Source organism: Telmatherina bonti (genome assembly GCF_933228915.1).
Source record: "Telmatherina bonti genome assembly, chromosome: 4".
In the NCBI taxonomy this organism is placed as follows: domain Eukaryota; kingdom Metazoa; phylum Chordata; class Actinopteri; order Atheriniformes; family Telmatherinidae; genus Telmatherina; species Telmatherina bonti.
Window position 1 is genome coordinate 17024433 of NC_136622.1, and position 20245 is coordinate 17044677.

Below are 20245 nucleotides of genomic sequence, written 5' to 3' on the forward strand. Positions count from 1 at the left end.
AGAGTAAAATATTTTCCAGAAAGGATTGACTGAATGAACCAGTGCAACTGTTTAGTAAGTTTGTGAAGATACACCTCTCCCTATTCGGGAAACACACAAAATTAGCTCAAAAATGTACATTCAACCTGTAATGTTTGTGTTGATCACAAACACAGATAATGCAAACATGAACACTTCATATAAGCAGTCTCTTCTTGTGTCTTTGTGTCTAAAGAACATCCTTTTATAAATGCAATACTTGCCTACAAACCCCCTGTGTCTCCCTGCAGGCATGAGATGGGCGGTTGCTGGACGGTGAGGGACTGCATGGTGGTGTACAGAAACACCTCCCATGTTCGATGTCAGTGTCAGAGGCTGGGAACTTTCGGAGTGCTGATGGACAGCTCACAGAGAGAGGTTAGCCATCAGTCAGTGAAACGCTGCTCAACCGCTTACATCCAATCAAATTAAATCAGCGTTTGGATGCTGATTGTTATTTTCCATCACATGAGACAAAAGATCCATTTGGCATCCATGATGTAAAACTGTATTTTCTACTGCGTGTCTTTTTCTTTCATTTAGAATGGTAATTGCTGGATCTCATTAATGTAAAATAAAGCAGAGAAAAAAGACATTCTGACTCATGCCGACAAGGCAAAAGGAAGCCTTGTTACAGCTGCAGGAATCTTCTACTGCCTAATGCCAACCCCTTCGACCGACAGTCAGTTTAATGATGTATCAGATTTTTAGACAGTCACATCAGATATCTCTTATGATTCTTATGACAACATTTCTCCAAGATTTAAACTAAAGTTTTACATTAAATCAACTTGTTTTCATGAAAATTATTCTTATATTTAAGTCCGGTGGTGTGTTTTATGTTTACTGAGAGCAGAGGCTTTCAGTGCATGCATGCAGTGATCACTCTGATAATCCTGTTTCCCCCGACAGATTGACTGATCTACCGCTTTAAATAATCTGTTGTCTGATTCCACTAGTCTTGCAACTTTTTTTAATATAATTTCCCTGTCTGCTCTATAATTATCTCCTATACATGCCTTGAGACTTGCTTGTGAGAAAAACATGCCCTCACAGTATTTGTAGGTACTGATGTTTTAGTGTTTTGCTGCACTGCCTGGCGCAGCTCATTTTTCCAAGTCATTTCCGAATGAAAATTGTCGTGTCACAGTGAAGGCTGACGGATGAGGGCAAATGGTGACCTAGATTAAAATAGCAGCTTGTTAGAATGACTCAATTTAATCTATTTATCTTAGGTCACCCTTTTTCCCGACTTTTGCTCAGTCTTTATCTGCCTTTTTGCATTTTTATCCAGAAGTTTCTAATTCATTCCCCCGCTGTCTCATTTCACAACTATTCTGATCAAAGTGGATTTAATAATACAGTCTGTCTTTTTTTTTTTTCCCCCATCTCCTAATAATTAGCAATTGGAAGGTGACCTGGAGACATTGGCCTTGGTCACGTACTCTTCGCTGTGCATCTCCATGCTGGCCCTCCTCCTCACTGTGCTGATCCTCTCCTGCCTCCGTGGTTTGAAGTCCAACACCAGGAGCATCCATTCTAACACTGCGGCAGCCATGTTTCTTTCAGAGCTGGTGTTTTTGCTCGGGGTCAATCAAACTGAGCAACAGGTAGATGCAGGGAGAGGGTTTATGTTTCTGCAGCCATGTTTGTTCTACGTTGCCCTTTAGCCTCATGACTGTCCTTTCCATCAATCATCTAGCTCATTGTTTAATCATTTCTCATGCAACATACTTGTGCTTCACCTCAAAATGTTGCATTTGTGTCATTTTAAAGACAATATTTCTTAGAGGAAGATTATTGGGTTAAGCTGTGTTTTGTAGATCTGAAGGTGTGCTCAACCAATTCCTTGGTCTTTTGTCTTTCTCATTTCCTAGATTTCTCCTGACCACCACATCTCTGTTTACTCTCATACCACATGTGTGAGTGTATTTGAATGTGCTTAAAGAAAAGTGAATCTTCCAGAGAGTGCTGCAAATATGCGCTCACTCAGCATGAAATCCAATTAATTAAGCTGTATCCCCCACGTAGCTGACTGTATGGCACTTACAGTGCGACTGGTTACTTCTAGCTGAACAATATGTTCTCTAATTCATGTGCATCATGCTTGGGAGAGCATGTTAGTGCTCGCAGCGGTCCTGTGTTCGTTTCTATGCGCTTGTGCATATTTTACTTTTTGCGTGTGACTTGGAGTGTTAGTGTACTTCTGTTTGTGTGTGGGAGTGTGAAATTCATCATCTGGCTGCATCACTGCCAAGGCTGCTGCTTTTTTTGTCTCGTCTATTACAAGTGCCAGAAATATGTACTGAGTTTCTATGATCTTTAAGTCTGAGATTTACATTTTGCTTTCCCTAACTTATAGAGTGTTCAATTATTGCAAATCATGAAGACTGAAAGAGAAGCATGTTTAAAGCTATTTGGGACTGAAACTGGTTTATAAATGTATAATATATTAAATTAATTCAATTTGGAATTAAAGTTGATGAATATAGATTTGTTTAAGGTCAGCATGGCCTGTTGAATGTTTGGTGTCTGTTTTGAAAGCAGGATGTTGTTCCTCTGAAGCGACCCTCATTAATTATAACTTATATTATATTCAAAACTATTTTACTTAACAGAAAATTAGAGTCAGCCTTTTAGATTTTGGCAGAGATAGAGCAGGTCAAAGTAAAGCTTAAAAATAAAGCAGCATTGACTGCTTAAGCCTTTTAAGTTGGAATAAATTAATATATTGTACATAGCCCTACAAAAAAGAAGTAATACCAGATTGTTACTTATCTACATTTGTTTTGTCGTCACATACCTACACGTTCATGAAAGACTTATCCATCAGTCTCCTGCAGTTACTGTAGGTGTAATTTCCTCCATAGCACAGCCTCTGATTGTTTCCTGTGGTTTAGATGTTGTCCTTTCGAAAAACACGCCCCACAGTCAGGATGCTGACATTTGTGGATGCTGTAATTCAGTGCACCTTGTGTTTCAGGGAAGCCATCTGGTTAAATAAAAGACAGACGAAAGGCTCAAGACGTGAAATAAAACCCTGCAAACATTCTTGAGTTCACCCCAGGGACAATTGCTCAGCAAGTGTGAAGGGGTTTACTCTCCATTATTCATGTGAATGTTCATCACAACTGCCAAACCAAACAGCACTTAACTTTCAAAAAGTGATTTGTGAAATTTTTTTTTTCAGTCTTCATATAAAACACTGTTTTCATTACTGAAACTGTTAAATTTAAAACTTTAAATACAGGATTTAATTTAATATATATATGTATATAATGTTACATGCCTGCTTCCAATCACATTAATGCCATGGCAACCACTACACCTGCAAAGCAGTTTCTTACTCTGTTGCTTCTATTACAGATCCTGCTCAGTCTTACATGCATACTTACATTTAGAAGGCATTTCAGGCTGTTACAGCTCTAATTCAACACTGTTACAATACATGTAAATTCATATATAGTTTTGCTTTTCCAAGAGATTTACCATAATACACTAGCATATACTTGCTTAATTAGTTATTAAATCATGAACTGTTGTTACCTCATAGCTGACACCCGCTCTGCTGTCATAAAAATGTGTTGGCTGCTTGCCAGGAAATTCCCTTTGCAATTGTTTCAGTCATTATGTCATATCCCACCTTTCATCTCTCACCTCCTTTTCTTATGTCTTTTCTTGTTTCTTGTTTAACCCTTCCCTGCTGCTTCACTTCTGGTGTCCTCCTCTTCTTCTTTCATTCTCGTTTTTGTCCTGTGTCTTTTTACTATTCCCTCCCTATGCAGTTTAACCTCTTTAAACCTCTCTTGCTGTCTCTTTGCAGTTCCTGTGCACTGTCGTTGCCATCCTGTTGCATTATTTCTTTATGTCCACGTTTGCCTGGATGTTTGTGGAGGGCCTTCATATCTACCGAATGCAGACCGAGCAGCGTAACATCAACTATGGAGCCATGAGGTTCTACTATGCTATCGGCTGGGGCGTGCCTGCCATTATAACAGGTAACATGGATATGAAAACATGTCTGACCATTAATGTAAATGCAGACCGCCCTCACCACAGCAAAAATTTCTTGACAAATCAGTGTCGCATTCCGTAAAGGCACAGACACACTCTGTGTCTGTTCAAAGTAAGTCTGGCTGAGCAGATAAGGTTTCCTATTGACACTTGTATTAAAAAAGTTTCAGTGGCATTTTAATAAGCAGATAGTAAAGCAGAGATACATATGCAAGCAATTACTGCTATGGCACACAGTGTGGGCAAGTTAAATTTTTCTTCTTTATTTTATTCCCTCTTCCTTTGCACACACAGTTTCTGTCTCATACACGCACATGCTGCCGTATCTACTCGCCTGGAGAATGGATCTGTCTCATATATTATTACATACCTTTTACCTCAGGGTCTGAGTTGTTTTTATCTGTCTGTCTTCATTTAAGCTTTTCGTGTCTCTCTTACTTTTGCAATCCAATTTATACAATTCTTTATACAAATGTCAAAACCTTAAAGGCATTGTCTAAACAGGGATACACATGTAATAAAAACATGAGCAATCAGAAGTCGCTCCCGGCAACCATGTCTAGCACCAACATGGCTACATGACATTTGTCAGTGTGCATAGACAAGATGCTGTCAATCGGTAGAAAAGTAAAAACAAAGTAGTTTCTCACCTGTATATTTACTAGTAAAAGCAACAATAATGCATTAATATTGATATATTAATAACTTAAATTTGTTGTGTTAGGGCTTAGATATGCTGCTGACTGTTCTACTTCTCCTTCTATATGAATGACATCAGAGGACATCGCACAGTTGATCTTAATGTCTTATCTGACTCTGTGACTTTGCTGCAGGCCTGGCAGTAGGTTTAGACCCGGAAGGTTACGGGAACCCTGACTTTTGTTGGCTCTCCATCTATGACAAACTCATCTGGAGCTTTGCTGGTCCTATCGCCATCGTTATACTGGTAATTGTTTCCCTGTCAGTCTGATCTAATTATTTTGAAACTGTATCCATACAAACATTTGCAACATTTAGCACAAGCAGTGATGGGATGGAGAAATGTTGTTTTGGCTGCTGATAGTTTAAGAAGCACAGTAAATTCTTTTACAGATAAACACTGACCTTTTTTTAAGCTTCGGCTTAAGAGATGATATAATAGTAAGACATAAAAGAGTTAATTTCTGCTTTCTAGGCTTGGTATTTTTCCTAAAGGAAAACTCCTGAATTAAAAATATAAAGACTTGGCTCATTCCTTTCTGTGAATCTTTTACATGGCTGGGCTTCTAAGATTGGCAGAATCCAAACATCAGTCACAAGTGGCAGAACTCCAAATGAATTCCAGAAAAGACGGTCCTCTTGAACTTGACAAGCCCATCATTTTAATTGCTCCCACCCATCATGGCAACATCTCTCACTGTGCAAATCGCTTCAACAACATACAATATCTAAGCTTTCCAAGCTGCAAAACAAAGGCAGTAATTTTTTCTAAGGGATATCCCTGTTTTTTTTCTGTAATAATTTTTTTCTTCTGAGACAACTGGAATATCTACATTGATTTGGAATAAACATTTATCCTGATCCCAGATATCCCCAACAGCAGAATTGGATTTCTTGAAATGCATTCAAAATATTGCCTAAACATCTGTATTGATCTCCCCCTATCTAGATAAACGGAGGAATTTTCATGGTCGTAGCCAAGATGTCCTGTAACCCATCGCAGAAGGAGACCAAGAAACTCCCTGTTATGTGAGTACCCCCTTCTCAACTTTTAAGTTTGGATAAAGTGGGATTTTTGTGTTCAGAAGCTATTACAGACTTTATAGGGAATTGCATGGCATGCATGATTAAAAACAATGCAAACAGGTAGGGCAAACAAAGGGTAATTGAAAGATGTATAAAAGGAGACTGCAAGTTTCAGGCAGGTGAACTACAATAAATGCCCATAAAACAACTAATATAACATTTATCTAGTGGGAGTGCAACACAAAAATATTTTTTTTAAAAATAACCAAGAGAAGATGCAGGCAAGTGAGGAACCAGGCTGACAGAGAACACAAGGGTAACCACAAGCTAATTATGCTATGATGACTGGAAAGAGGAAACACAGAGTCACAGGTGGAGGATATGAAGGAAAGTCAGAGACTCAAGAAACTACCAAATAAGAAAATAACAAGAAATGTCAACAAAGACAAACAAAATAACTGACAAAAATGTTACAAGTGACATGTGTTGACTAGTGGGGTACAGACAGAGCAGATGTGAAGAAAGAACACGAGAGACAAAACAGAAGAAGAACAGAAACAGGTAATAACATATAATCATCAAAGTATGAGAGTATTACAAATAAACGTTTTTTAAGTAAATTTGTTTTCAAATGCAGTTGCAACCTGCTTTAACTTTCCAGTTTCATAAGTATACATGCCAACCCATCTAAAGGATCATTTTATTGTTATTTGAGTCAGTACAAATGTGTGTGTTATGATGCATTTCTCTGGATATACTTAGCTCTAAATATAATTTCCTGGCTTCTTCTTCCTTTATTAGAGAAGTACTCCAGCTGCTACATTTAGATGACAATCCAGAGAGAACTCTTCAAACCACTGTCGCCTCCCTGTGAAAGTGTGTGGGTCTGATAGATCAGGGCTGATTCACACACATTAAGCAGAGCACAGATTTTAACAGAATTGTTGTCATCATCCTATGCTTAGCAGTGTGTTTATCTTTTACTGAAGAAAAATCTTTACATATAGTTGTTTGATTTTCTGTTTATTTTTACTACTGCAGACTGCTTTTCCCCTCTTCCCTTCTCTGCCTTAAACACTGCCACTGCTCTACCTCTCTCCCTGGCTTGTTGAGCCAGAGGACTGAGTTGCTAAAAGTAAATTCGCTGAATTGTTTACTGGGCCTGTAAACATGTAGGGTTTTGTCTGGGAACATAGCTGGTAGATATGGCACACATTTGCTTGTAAAGCTATTTGAGGGTTCCAGCTGGATCATATCATATATATTCAAATCTAATCTTTACTTTTCCTCCATCTCTGTTTCTCCCTCTCCCCAGTGCCACTATCCGAAATGCCATCTTGCTGTTGCTGGTGGCCACCTCCACCTGGCTGTGTGGTCTGATGGCTGTGAACAACAGTATCCTGGCTTTCTACTACATATTTAATGTCCTCTGCATAGTACAGGTATGAACTAAACATAGAGTGCTTTCTGTAAAAACTTGGACTGTCATCCTATGTTGCAGGATTTCTCATTCTCTTACTTTTCTACATCTGTTTTAGGGTCTGTCTGTGATGCTGGTTTTCACGGTGTTCAACTCGGAAGTTCAAGAAGCCTGGAGAGTTGCCTGTTTGGGTAAGAAGAGCCCTGGAGAAGATCCACCAAGACCACCGCAGAACACAGTAAGTCCCACCTTTACTTGGCCTTAAGTATTCATTTACTTGGCACATAAGCAGTAAAAAAGATACGCATGGAACTTCATCAGAATCTTTATCAGAATTTAAATCTAACCTTAATACCACAGCAGGACGGCCATTAATGCATAATAATGACTTGATGATGGAAGGCGAAGATCCTAATGTGAAGTCATAAATCATCTCTCTGCAGGATCTCAAAGCCTATTATTGTTTTACTCAACTGTTTTCTCTTATAGATGCACATCAAGTCTGTGTCCATTACTAGACAGCACAAAAACCCTCTTGTCCTCCATTTCTCCTTCCCTCAATCCATCCATCAATCTCTCCTGCCCTCCCTCGCTCTCCTTTAACCCTCAGGGTATCTGACCCATATAACACAATATCCCAGCCAGCAGAACGGTGCCTGCTTTTCAGCCACTTTGACAAAAACACTGCCCAGTGCACTATTTGCTTACTCTGTGCGTGCGTGCGTGTGTGTGTGTGTGTGTGTGCGCACGCACGTGTGTGAACTCACTTCCTACGTCTTCCCTTCATTTCACTTCTGTTTTGTGTGTGTTTATTACTTCAGCTCAGTGCACATCAGTCAGCGTTCAGCCACTGTCTTTTGAAAAACACTTAATATCTATCCTGTGTGTCTACAAGTGAGAGAAAGTTGTGTGCTTCATGTTCCATTCTCGATTAAAGTCTTCTCTATGCACTGAGCCCATTTCTGTTTATATGCACGGATGTGTGTTTGTGTGAGTGTGTTTTGAACCCCATCTCCTGCAAAGTTCTTCCTCTCCATCACTGAGTCATCTGAGGGGAAAAGCTTGAAACTATTATTAGGCACACACTTGGCTGTGTTTGCCTTCAGTGGGCAACATGTATAGATGACTGACTGCCTATTTGTGAGTTTTTGCCTGACTGACTCAGATTATTCTATATGTTATTTATGACCAAAGTGACCAATAAACACCAGAGCAAAGGTCCTGTCTCATTTATATCTGCTCTACTTGTTTGGCCTCCTTGTTTATATTTCTTTCCCAGTATGAATTTAGCAACTCAAATCGCTCACAAGACTACAGGAAAACACCATGAAGATGATATGTTACACAGTTGTTGTTCTCCTTATATCAGGATAGAAATCGTGGAATATAAGTTAGCATAAGCAGTACTTTTTACTTTTTTGAAGAGACACTTCAGATTTTCCTCACTAAAACATTATTAATCAGCTTATCTCTCAACCCCCACCCCGTGTGTTTTTCTGTATTTGCACTCAGGCTCAAAACCCCTATCACAATGCATCACTGCTGGAGCAGAGCGGACTACACCGCATCACCCTGGGAACCTCCACCATCTCCTCTGTCAGCTCTGCAAGGTATCTGGACACACTCGCACGAACAGGCACACACATCACAACTTCATTTAATCACTTAACTGAATAAAAATGTAAATGGAAAATTCCCACATTGTAGCTGCTAAAAGAGGATAAGACTATTTCATGCTTAAGATCAAGTAGTTTTCCAGTGAAAATAAATTGATAAGTCGATGCTGACACTGCATGAACTCAACATTCAAACAGGAATGAATTAGGTTTGGTTAAATCTCTGTGGGCCCTGGATTCAGGATTAAGTTGCTTCAGGGAGGAAATTCCCTCACTAATAAAATCCCTGTTGAATGCTTAGTGGGTCAGTAGGGTAAAGATGAAGAAGATTGGATGGAACAATGAACCGGACTATATGTGGAGCAACACTAATGTATTCTGAAAGTGGTTGTTGATGTCTTTAGGGTCCAGTGATTGTCAGTCTTATTGAGTGCATCTACAGTACACTAGTGTATATTTATATACCTGGATATGTGTTTTCCTATTAGCTTTTTTTTGTGATTTGGATTGATATTTATTGATTCTACTGTGTTTGTGTCTGAATATATCTGTCCTCACACTTCATCTCTCTCCCCATCAGAGAAAATCTTTTGGCTCGTCAGACTCTGGAACAGAATATCGTCCACACTGGAGCGACAGACCTGGATGTAGCCATGTTTCACAGAGATGGAGGTAAATGTGCAAGAACACACTAAGATGAGCACATTTGGTTTTACAAGTACACATTTTTCACATGATTAAAAAAAACATTATGTTTCCACACTATTTATTTCTTTTGCCTTCACTTCATAAATCAAATCAAATCAAAGATACTTTATTTATCCCCGAGGGGAAATTCAAGTCATCCGTCACTTTATGAATTTAATGGCAGATAAATTATACTTTGTACATCGATAAGGAAAAATATCATCACTATTTTTCCTTCTTGTCCTCTTGACTTCTCACCTTTTTCTGTCTCCTGCACCCTCGGCACATCCAGGTGAGGATTCAGACTCAGACTCTGACCTCTCCATGGAGGAAGAACGCAGCCTCTCGATCCCTTCCTCTGAGAGTGAGGATAATGTGCGTCTCCGTGGGCGCATCCAGCGCAAATTCAAACGCTCCAACCATGGCGAACGTCTCCTCACAGAACCCACTGCCAATGGAACCAAAGGTAGTTGATCTATTGTGTCGTCTCCATATTTTGATGCAGATTAAGGATTACATTTATCATCTTAAAACACATTTGATTCCCTCAAAATGTTTTAATAAATATTTTAAAAGTAATGCTGCATGTTGCTTGTAAAGTAATACTTAGCGGATTGAGCCACGCTCTATTTCAGAGAAATAAAGCTTCAGTCAAGGTGAAATAACAGCACTTACAAGGACACAGTTCCTATTTCATAGAAGCTACAAGAGAAAAAGCCACATTTGCTGAAACTTTTCAAACAACTCCTGCAGAAGATAAAAAAAATAGTCTCTGCCAGCGTTCAGTAATTCCTGCATAATCAGGTTTTCTCAACTGAAGCTAAAAACATAGTTTCCATTTCATGTCAATGTCTCCCCGTAGCGTCAGAGATTTTTTAAAGTAATTGTAAGAATATGTAAAAACATATGTCATGATCTAACACAACAGCACACGTCAACAGAAAAGTTCAGTGCCAGTTGTCATTCATCAATAGCTATCTTCCTCTGATGCACATTAAGGTGTGTCATTCACAAAGTATGAGTTTACACGATTCAAATCAGGAGATTTAAATGTCAAGCTTAAACAGTTTTTGTTAAGTTTCACTGTAGGAAAAGGCCATAAATGTAAAAATGTATAAATCCATATAAATGATCAATTCTTGAATTTTGTTCAGGGTTAAACCGGGACACAGCTGTCAGTTCAATTAAGGAAAGCAGAATTTTGACGGCGAGGAGAGCCTGATCAATACATCAGTGCAATCGAACCAAACAATTGGGCCTTTAACTGAAAGGTCACAGCATGAGATCCTGTCGGCTGTTACAAAGCATTAACCCCTTAACACCTAGATTATTTATGAAACCTTCACCTGAAAAACACACTTTCACCCACTTTAACCCTACAAAATTAAATGATTAGGTGGGAGTAGATAAATAAACGTTTATAATTAATATTTGATTAGTTATATTTATTTACCAGTACTTTTTAAAGTTTATAACACTGATGACAACACGGCAACACTGACAAGATGGTGAATGTTTATCAGAGCAGTTTGTCAATTTCAGAACTGATCCACAATTGTCATAATAACCCTGACCCTCATCACTTTCTTAAAAGTGTGCTTTTATATATACATACATACATACATATATATACATATATATATATATATATATATATATATATATATATATATATATATATATATATATATACATATATATATATATATATATATATGTATATATATATATATATATATATATATGTATATATATGTATATATATATATGTATATATATATATGTATATATATATGTATATATATATATATATATATATATATATATATATATATATATATATATATATATATATATATGTATATATATATATATGTATATATATATATATATATATATATATATATATATATGTATATATATATATATATATATATATATATGTATATATATATATATATATATATATATATGTATATATATATATATGTATATATATATATATGTATATATATATATATGTATATATATATATATGTATATATATATGTATATATATATGTATATATATATATATATATATGTATATATATATATATATATGTATATATATATATATATGTATATATATATATATATATATATATATATATATATATATATATATGTATATATATATATATATATAAAATATACATATATATATATTTGTTAGGTAGTGATGAAGAGAAGAATCTTTGTTTTCTGACTTTCACAAACGATTATAATGAAATTATCTTAACATACTCTTTTGAATGGCCACAAATATACTGTGGATCACACTCGGTTTTCAGTCATTTTTTGTCTTGAATTATTTTGTTATATTCATGTTTAATACATGAACTTTGCATGTTAATATGCCATTTGCTGTAACCTAAAACAACCTGCTGTTTGGGCCAGTTGTTAGGAAAAGCAAACAAAATGTAGCATAAGCCTTTCATAGCCAGATGTTTATTTGCTTTGATAATTCATTATTTTAGCAGTGACAGAAACAAGTGGAATTGTGCTTACCCCCCCAGCCAAAATAAATAAATAAATAAAATAAAAATCATTCACTGACCTGAGAACATGAATATTAGGAAAGTTTAGACGATTTCGTATTTCCAATTTATTACTGATAGATTTGGGAATTAACTTAAATGAGTTTACTTTCTTTATGTGCTACAGACCTGGATGGCAATGACCTCTTGTCCTACTGGCCAGCTTTAGAGGACTGTGACACACACACTTTGCAGAAGTGGGGGTCGGAGCGCCCCCTGGGAGCAGATTACAGTAAAGATGCTGTTAATAATAACCAGCTAGATGCTGCACTCACCAGCGGGGATGAGAATGGGCTTACCCAGCCACACAGACATCGCAAGGGTGAGGAAAAACATAAAAACATTTTTCTTCCTCATTTTTATGTCTCATTGTTAAGGCTATCCACTTTGGACCAGATAGTCAACTTTCAGAGATAATATTGGACAAATGTTTGTGGACATTCTGTCTGAGTGGTGTATCTACTCATAAAATGCTGAGAGCATAATGGTGCAGATGTCAGATGAGCTGAACCAGCAAAACATAATTTAAAATGGCTCAATAGCAAAGTGCCTCTTTTTTAAATAGCTGTCGTGTCTGAATGGTTTGTCTGGACACAATGAAATAATCAATTTCCTAGAATCTAAACACTGATTACTGCAATGCATTAGAAGCAGGATGCACTCTTTCAGCTGTTACACTCTGTACATAGTGAATATGGGGATTACGCTTTTGTTAAGCCAACCTGAAGACCTTCATCCAGCCCACCTGTTAATTTCAATTAGATTTCTGCAGTTCAGGGAGGTTCTGGGTTCCTCCCAAAATTCAGTCTTATCTTACTTCACCTTGTACAACCTGTTTTCAAGGACCCTTGTAGAAAACTTAACTGTCCTATTAGAGGGGGGATAGCAACCTACTCACGGCATCATTACAGGGTAATGATGCTCTTACCTGGTGCTTGTTTATCTTGCTAACTTATAGCATCACATCCTGCTGTTTTGTAGGAGTTTAACCAGTATAGCTCATGAACTAACACTAGCACAGCTGATGTGGGCTCTATTTGTTCAGCAAACAATTGAGCCTGTTTAAATCACTACTTGGCTTTTTCCCATCATTCTCTGCCTTGAAAAGGAGGCATGAAACATTGAGTGTATCTTGTCTTGTTGCATGTAAAAGTGCCACATGCAAACCCTCAGACTTGTGGGGAAGGCAGAACCCAGAGAGATACAGGTCAATATGTTGGGACCATCATGGTGTGAGCCCATGAGCTAGGTTTTCCCCAGCTTTGGTATGGAGAAGGATCTGACCACTTTCCACATGCAGTCAGACTTATTTGTAGTTCATGACATTTTGCTGGCGGGCACCGCAAAGCGTAGAGCTAATGCTGGGAAGGGGAAGAAAAGTCGTTGGAGGCTCTTGGTACCATCAAATCAGACAACATTTAACCCCTTGACGCAATGGCCCTCGTAGCCATCTCTGCTAGCCAGTCAGCTTCAAACCAGAGATTTTCTCCTACATCAAGCTACAGTGATACTACAGTTTTCTGTCTTTCAGACATTATTACAAAGTTGACGTGGTCCAGGGAGGTCGTCCATGGCCCCATGATTGCTGCTATTCACTCAGTTCTTGAACCTGGCATTGATGGCTTGCTAACATTCGTCTTGTGCATGAAACACGGTTGTCTGTTTAGCTCATAAACCCTGCCTATAAGACAGCCTTTCTGGTCTGGCAAAACACACTTGGGACACTGATGTACTTTCAGTTTATCATTCATGTAACCATTTTCACTGGATACCACAAAAACTTACTTTATGTCCTTATTCAGCTGTTGTTCCTTCAAACTATCAGCATTTTTGCCTCTGTATCTGCTAAACAGACAGATGAATTCTCTAACAAATTTACAGAGCTAGCTTTGTACCAGCATATGAACTGAACAAAAGAAATTGCTTATTTGTTTGTTTCTTACTTTGTTAGTGGAAAGGGTGCTCTATAAGTGTGTGTTTATTACAGGATTGTGGAAGTTATTTCTTAAGCTAGTGCTAGCAAGGATGCAGATGTGCCAGGTAGAGATATGATTTGCACTATTTCAGACTGCTTCACTGGAGGAAATATATTATGTTGCTTAAATTTACTACTTAGTCAGTGATTACTTTACTACTTAGATGTGATTACCATGATGTCACGCTAGCTGTCCTTTCAGCATGAAGGCAAGGTTGTCACCATTACTGATATGTCATGTCATTAACTCGATTTACCTGCACATGTTATACTTTTCTTCCCTCTGTTTGAAAACATTGGTTGTATCCATAACCTCTAATTTTGCTCTGCCACATTTCATACCAGTGCTTGAGGCAGTGATCACATATCAACGCTGTGTAGGGTTTTATTTTATGATTATCTGACTAAAGAAAGCACAGATATCACAACACACATCCTCAAAGTAAATTTAAAATCACTGCCAAAAACTGAGAAAATGACAAAGAAATGCAAAAATAGAAAATAATCTTATTGCCTTCAAGTGTGGATGACATTTTGTGGGGAGAGAATTGACACAAAGGTCAAAAGTACACATGCGCATAAATGTGCTTAGATATGGTTTAAAGCAAAAAGTGTAACTTTGTTGAATGACTCATGTCAAAGTCTCCCTCAGGACTTTGTTTCTCCATGTTCCACAGCCAGAACTAATACGCTATTATGATTCATAGTATATTAGCAATGACCAAAGACATTTAAAATGCCAGATGTTCTCTTCTTGTCTGCATCTTCACATCTATAAATGTCTTTTTATCTCCATCTCTTCTGCTTATGACTTTCTCTCCTTCCTTGTCATGTTCTTACTCTCGTGTTCCAGGTATTCTGAAGAATCGTCTCGGGTGTCCCCCAGCACTTCAGGGTCTTTCCACAATGGGACGGGTCCCCAGTGAGCTCAACTGGTACCGAACATCCACGCTCGGCCACCGAGGTGTTCCAGCAGCTTCGTATGGTCGGATGTATTCTGCCACAGCTGGTGCTAGTGGAGGTTCTGGCTCTCTATCCCAGCCAGCTTCTCGCTACTCCTCCAGGGAGCATCTAGACTCACTTGCCAGGAGGCAGCTGTCCAGGGATCCACTCGGAAGGCAGACCGTTGGAGGGTCGAGGGATCGCCTGGACTCCCGGGGTTCCAGGGACAACCTGGACCTCTTACCCAGAAGAAGAGAACTGGGGCTTGGGCAAGGAGCAGGACTTGGGGGCCTGGATCACCAGCGAATCTCCTCATCCAGGGAGAACTTGTCAGGATCCAGGGATAGACTGAACAACCACCATGTTGGCAGCTTCCATGCCTCAAGGGAGGACTTGAGTGGAAATGGGGGAGCTGTTGGAGCGGGAATGGAAGGATATCTCAGCGGGTCAAGGTCGCAGTTGAATTCTCTGACGCGGCGTCAGGCCTCATCTCGCGAGCACCTTGGAGGGGCGCTAATGAGAAGTAGGTCGAGGGAGCAGCTGGAGACCAACGGAGTGGGAGCTCAGGCACAACCATGTCGGGAGTGGCTCCGCACTCTACCTCCCCGACAGCCCTCACACTCCGACCAGCCTCCCTCTGCATCCCCTCCTCCCCCAATCTCAGAGGAGCCTCAGCAAGAACAGCTACCTCCTCCACCTCATATCAGAGGACGTCTGGACTCCGCACCTTCATGTAGGTACCCTGCTCAGTCAGGTTCAAATCCAAACCCCCTGGGACGACAACCGTCCAGTGAACACCTGGACATTCTGTCCTCTATTCTGGCGTCCTTCAGTTCCTCTGTCCTCACTCCTCCCCCTGCTGCGTCTAACCCTGGTCCTAATGGCTCTGTTCACGGACCCTCCCCCTCCCCACCCCAGTCTGCCACTTCCCACAGCATATCTGAAGTCTCCCCTGACTCAGAGTAAGTCCCCCTGTGTACATTCATCCCAACAAACATCTTACTGATTTATTAACTTCACTCATACCTGTTTAACTATGTTTGCTAGCTCATTCTCCTTCCTGTGTCTTTGTCCTTCTCAAATAACTCATTTCCACTAAGTGTCTGTACTGTCATTGTAATCAATATGTAGAATTCAGTTAATGAAACGGTGGAAAATTAATTTATCAACACCTCATTTTGCTTTCCTTCCCCTCAGAGCCAACAGAAGTGAGGGACAGTCTTGATGACTGCCTCAACAGTATTTCAACAATGATTGGCACACAAGGGATGAGCTCAAAAGTCACGAGTGACCCTGACTCAGCGGGACAACCTGGAACACTGGAGAAGTAAAAACAAAGTGGGTCACTGGAGACAACGATAAAACAAATGGAGAGAAAATTTACAGATTAATCTGGCGGTGATAAAAGATTAAGTGTGTGGGTGGGTGGTACTTTAAACTGCCAGGAAGCTGTGATGGTTCTTTGGACAATGTGTCATCCACATCTACTACCTAAAAACTGCTATACAAACAAACAAAAACAAAAAAATGCTCAGTTTCAAACACGTTAGCCTGACCCATCAAAGAAAAAAAAAAAAAAAGAAAAAATACCGTGACTGTAAATAACATTTTTATACATTTTGTATCTTTTTCATTGGAGATGAAGAAGAAATCTCTTGTGATGTTTGTTTTTTTAAGCGATTGTGTCCATGTGAGGTTGTGAGTGAGACTGGTGCGAGTGCAGTCCTGTATGTTGCTGAGGGAAGAGATTTCCTCTAAAAAGAAAAAGAAATCCTCAATTTTTTTTCCTGAAAAACCTTTTCCTAAAAAAACTTTTCCTCACAGCAGTCAACTTTGTGTACAGCGCCAGGGGGGCCGGCAATATTATCTGATGAGATTATTGAAACTGCAAGACGTGGTTGAAGGGAAAATATCAACGTATCAGGAATCGATTGTAAATAGAGGGATGATTATAGAGAGGACATTAGATGGAACAAAATGATTGTGCAAAGAAAGATTACAAACAAAATATTAGAAACAAAGCTGGTGGATCAACTTTTAAAGCTCACTGGTGTCAAAATCAGCTTTTTTCAGGAGGTTGTGCTGTTTTGTGATCCGATGTATGAATGTGACCTTGTCATCTATCTGTGTTTCTTTGTGCCTGGTGCTGTCTGAACTAGACCATATCAGTCCACTGATATAACTAGACCATATCTGTAGAGTTTTGATGACCCAGTGGGTGTAGGTTGATCTCTCTGTCTGCCTCTATGCATGAGGCTGAATCATGTACCAACTGTTTTAAAGCCCCTCAAGGTATTTTTTTGCACTTTGATGCATCACGACTTAACCTGCCTCAAGGGATGCCACAGGAGCAGCTGAATCTCCACGGCAGCTTCCAGGAAACATGTTTATAAAAGCCTCTCATGAGGAAGCTTTGTGCAAATCTAAGCCAAAGGGACTTAAAATCATTATAAATCTCCTTTTTTGTGATGATAAAATGACTCTTGCAGGGTGTGAAAACTGTAGATATAATTTACTTTTTTTTTTTTTCTTTTAACCTTGATCATTTTTTAGATTAATGTGCCATGAATAGTTGTCTAAAATGAGCATTTGTTTCTATTAATGAGGCCTTTGTTCTACACGACGACACAACCCACTGTGTTTGGCATTTTATTTAGCTGCATACTGTGCAAGCAAGTAGATCTTGATTAGGTATGAGGAGGGGAAAGCAGATTAGAGAGAAGACATGTATCACATCTTGGTGTGCTCAGATATTTGTTTGGAAACATGAAAGTAAACCTCCAGCACATACGCAATGTGGTATCTAGCAGAATACATTAGCTCATGTCTTTAGTACAAGAAGCCCATGCCAGAATATTTTTACTTGCTTGGCTGAATGAAGTTGCTTGGGAATTTACTTCAGATTATTCTTCAGAGGAAATTCACAGATAGGAAGCGCTCGCTCCAAATCCAAACAGGCTCAAAACATTCAGCACGAGCTGTTAATGTGTTTTCTACCAGAATAAATCAATGCAGATTTATTTTCCCCTATCATCTGGTACGTTCTAGAGAAGATGTAGCTTTCAGCATCGCGCAAAGCTTCTGTAACAGTAGACAAGTTTTCATAGCAGAGAAGATGTCAGCAGTGTCAGAGCTAAAAGCATCTAAGTGCTTTTGAGTTTCAGGTCTGTCAATCAGCTGCAGATCTTTTCCTGCAGGTGTTGGAACAAGTCTTGAGTTCAGGTCTCAAAGAAAAAATATACAGGCATTTGAAAACATTCAGCCAATTTCCACATTCCTTCAGAGGAATGAAGGAATTGTGAGTTAGAAAAAAAAACATGGGTAAAATTCAGTCTGTGAAGAAAGCAAAGGACATTGTAAAGGCTAACTAAATCTTTTTCGCTTTAGTGGACTCTAAAAAAAAAAAAAAAAAGTTCAAATGCAGGATAACAGAAGATTAAAACAAGATTTACAGTAACAGACATAGTTGAAAGGGGTAAAAATCAGGTCAGAAACCATGACTGTGCTAAAGTGTAGCTGCAGAGAAGAAGTAGATGGCTGCCCATCACTGAGGCAGAAAGAAAACACATAAAAGAAATAGAAAAAAAACCACAAACTCACAATCAAATGCATATCTGCCTGCTCTGATCGCTGCTCTGACAGTCCAATATCCCTGGAAATTGATAAGCACACCTGACAGTATGATTGCCAAAAAAAGTCCTGCCAGTCTGTTACGTTGTACACCTAAAAACAAACCAGATTTTTCTCTCCATTTATTTTTTTTCACAAATTATACCTTTAACTTCCACAGACATATCTATTTTATTTATTGATAATTTATACTGTATGAATGATTTATTACCATTTTATGAAATGCTGTTTTTAAAGAATGTTTTTTTTTTCTTTATCCAAGTTTCTTTTAAACATGTTTAATATTAACTGAGTATCAAGGCATCAAAATCCACAGATGAACAACAAGAAAAAGGGGAAATGTAATTGTAAACATTTCTGTTCAAACATGTTTTAACATGAAATTATACATGGAATCTAAATCTAATTCAGGTTGATACACTGTTCAAATATAGTTCCTTTAAATGTGATGCCAAACCCTAGCAAAAAAATCTGCCCCATTAAATCCTTGTTGAATTGTGGATAAGGATGCAAATGTATTTGTTTCACATATCAAATGCGCACAAAATCAAATAATCGATGAATTATCTGCTTTGACAGTTCACAGAAGCTTGTCAGTGATGATTAAAATAACAGGATTTCTCAGAATAAAAGGTTTTGGACCAATATCAGGCACACATTTGAGGCCAGATGAGAAGACAAAAAGAGGAAAAATGAAGGTCAATGAAGGAAGAACAGAAAGAGAAGCAGGAAGAAGATGAGTGATGGTGGGAGATTGTTTTTGTTGGCTAATGTGTTCATTACGAGATGCCTTCTATCCTGCCACTGGGATGGAAACAGCTGTTCCCCTGTTACCACAGAAACAAGAGAAATGTTGGACATTAAAAAAAAAAAAAAAGACTTATTCCTATTAAGCTTTGTGTGTGTGTTTTTATTTATAGTCTCTGTCGACAGAAAGAGGTGTGTTGCTCCATATTCATGAGAACAGACATTTTCAGGAGTGAAGCAGCAAGTAGAAGAAACATCCTGACAGAGTGACATGGTTTCTTCTCAACAGTTCTTCTCTCTGACTTGTTTTGACTCTAAGTATTCTGTCACATTCAGAGGCATGCGCAGCTGCCAGCCTGATAAAATCACCTCAAGGCAGATAAGATGCATCCAGCTGGCATGGACTATCAGTCCTTGCATAAACCTTAGATTTCAACTGGGGAAAAAAAAAAAAAAAACTTGATAACCTTTTTGGAGTTTGAGCCCAGCTGTTTGGTTAAACATCCAAATGTTTACATGAAGGAACCAGAAAAAATAAAAGGTGCAGCTGAAGAAAAAGTGACATTTATCAGCAACATCCAGTCAGGTTATTCTAAGCGCCTCACAAGACAGAGACACAATGTCTTTCTCTGGTTGTCAACAAAGAAAACAGCACATTAGCACTTTAAAAGTTTCATTCAAGTTCCCAGATGTGGTCTATGGATTGATGGATTACACAAGCAGGAGGATTTAAAAGGGGGTCGACAGTATCCTGAATGAGGAAACGCATTTTAAAACCAAAAGCAGGATGTATACCATCTGTCAGTGAAATCAGTGTACTGCTCAAAAGCATTACTGAGGGACACAATGGAATAAAACAAAACACACCCACACAGAGAAACTGACCATAAAT

At 38.5% G+C, this 20245-nt stretch overlaps 1 protein-coding gene across 1 annotated transcript in view; it reads left to right on the forward strand.

Annotated features, from left to right (window-relative positions):
• celsr3 (cadherin, EGF LAG seven-pass G-type receptor 3) overlaps positions 1 to 16201 on the forward strand; it is a gene marked incomplete at both ends in the record, with an annotated part of 103595 nt that extends 87394 nt beyond the window's left edge. The window contains 13 exons of the mRNA XM_079238454.1: positions 270 to 396; positions 1422 to 1628; positions 3842 to 4016; positions 4866 to 4978; positions 5681 to 5760; positions 7073 to 7199; positions 7296 to 7415; positions 8690 to 8787; positions 9374 to 9465; positions 9773 to 9946; positions 12187 to 12381; positions 14888 to 15938; positions 16174 to 16201. Coding sequence (XP_079094580.1) covers positions 270 to 396; positions 1422 to 1628; positions 3842 to 4016; positions 4866 to 4978; positions 5681 to 5760; positions 7073 to 7199; positions 7296 to 7415; positions 8690 to 8787; positions 9374 to 9465; positions 9773 to 9946; positions 12187 to 12381; positions 14888 to 15938; positions 16174 to 16201 — 2587 coding nt within the window. The remainder of the gene's footprint in view (positions 1 to 269; positions 397 to 1421; positions 1629 to 3841; positions 4017 to 4865; positions 4979 to 5680; positions 5761 to 7072; positions 7200 to 7295; positions 7416 to 8689; positions 8788 to 9373; positions 9466 to 9772; positions 9947 to 12186; positions 12382 to 14887; positions 15939 to 16173) is intronic.
• Between the last annotated feature and the right edge of the window lie 4044 nt (positions 16202 to 20245).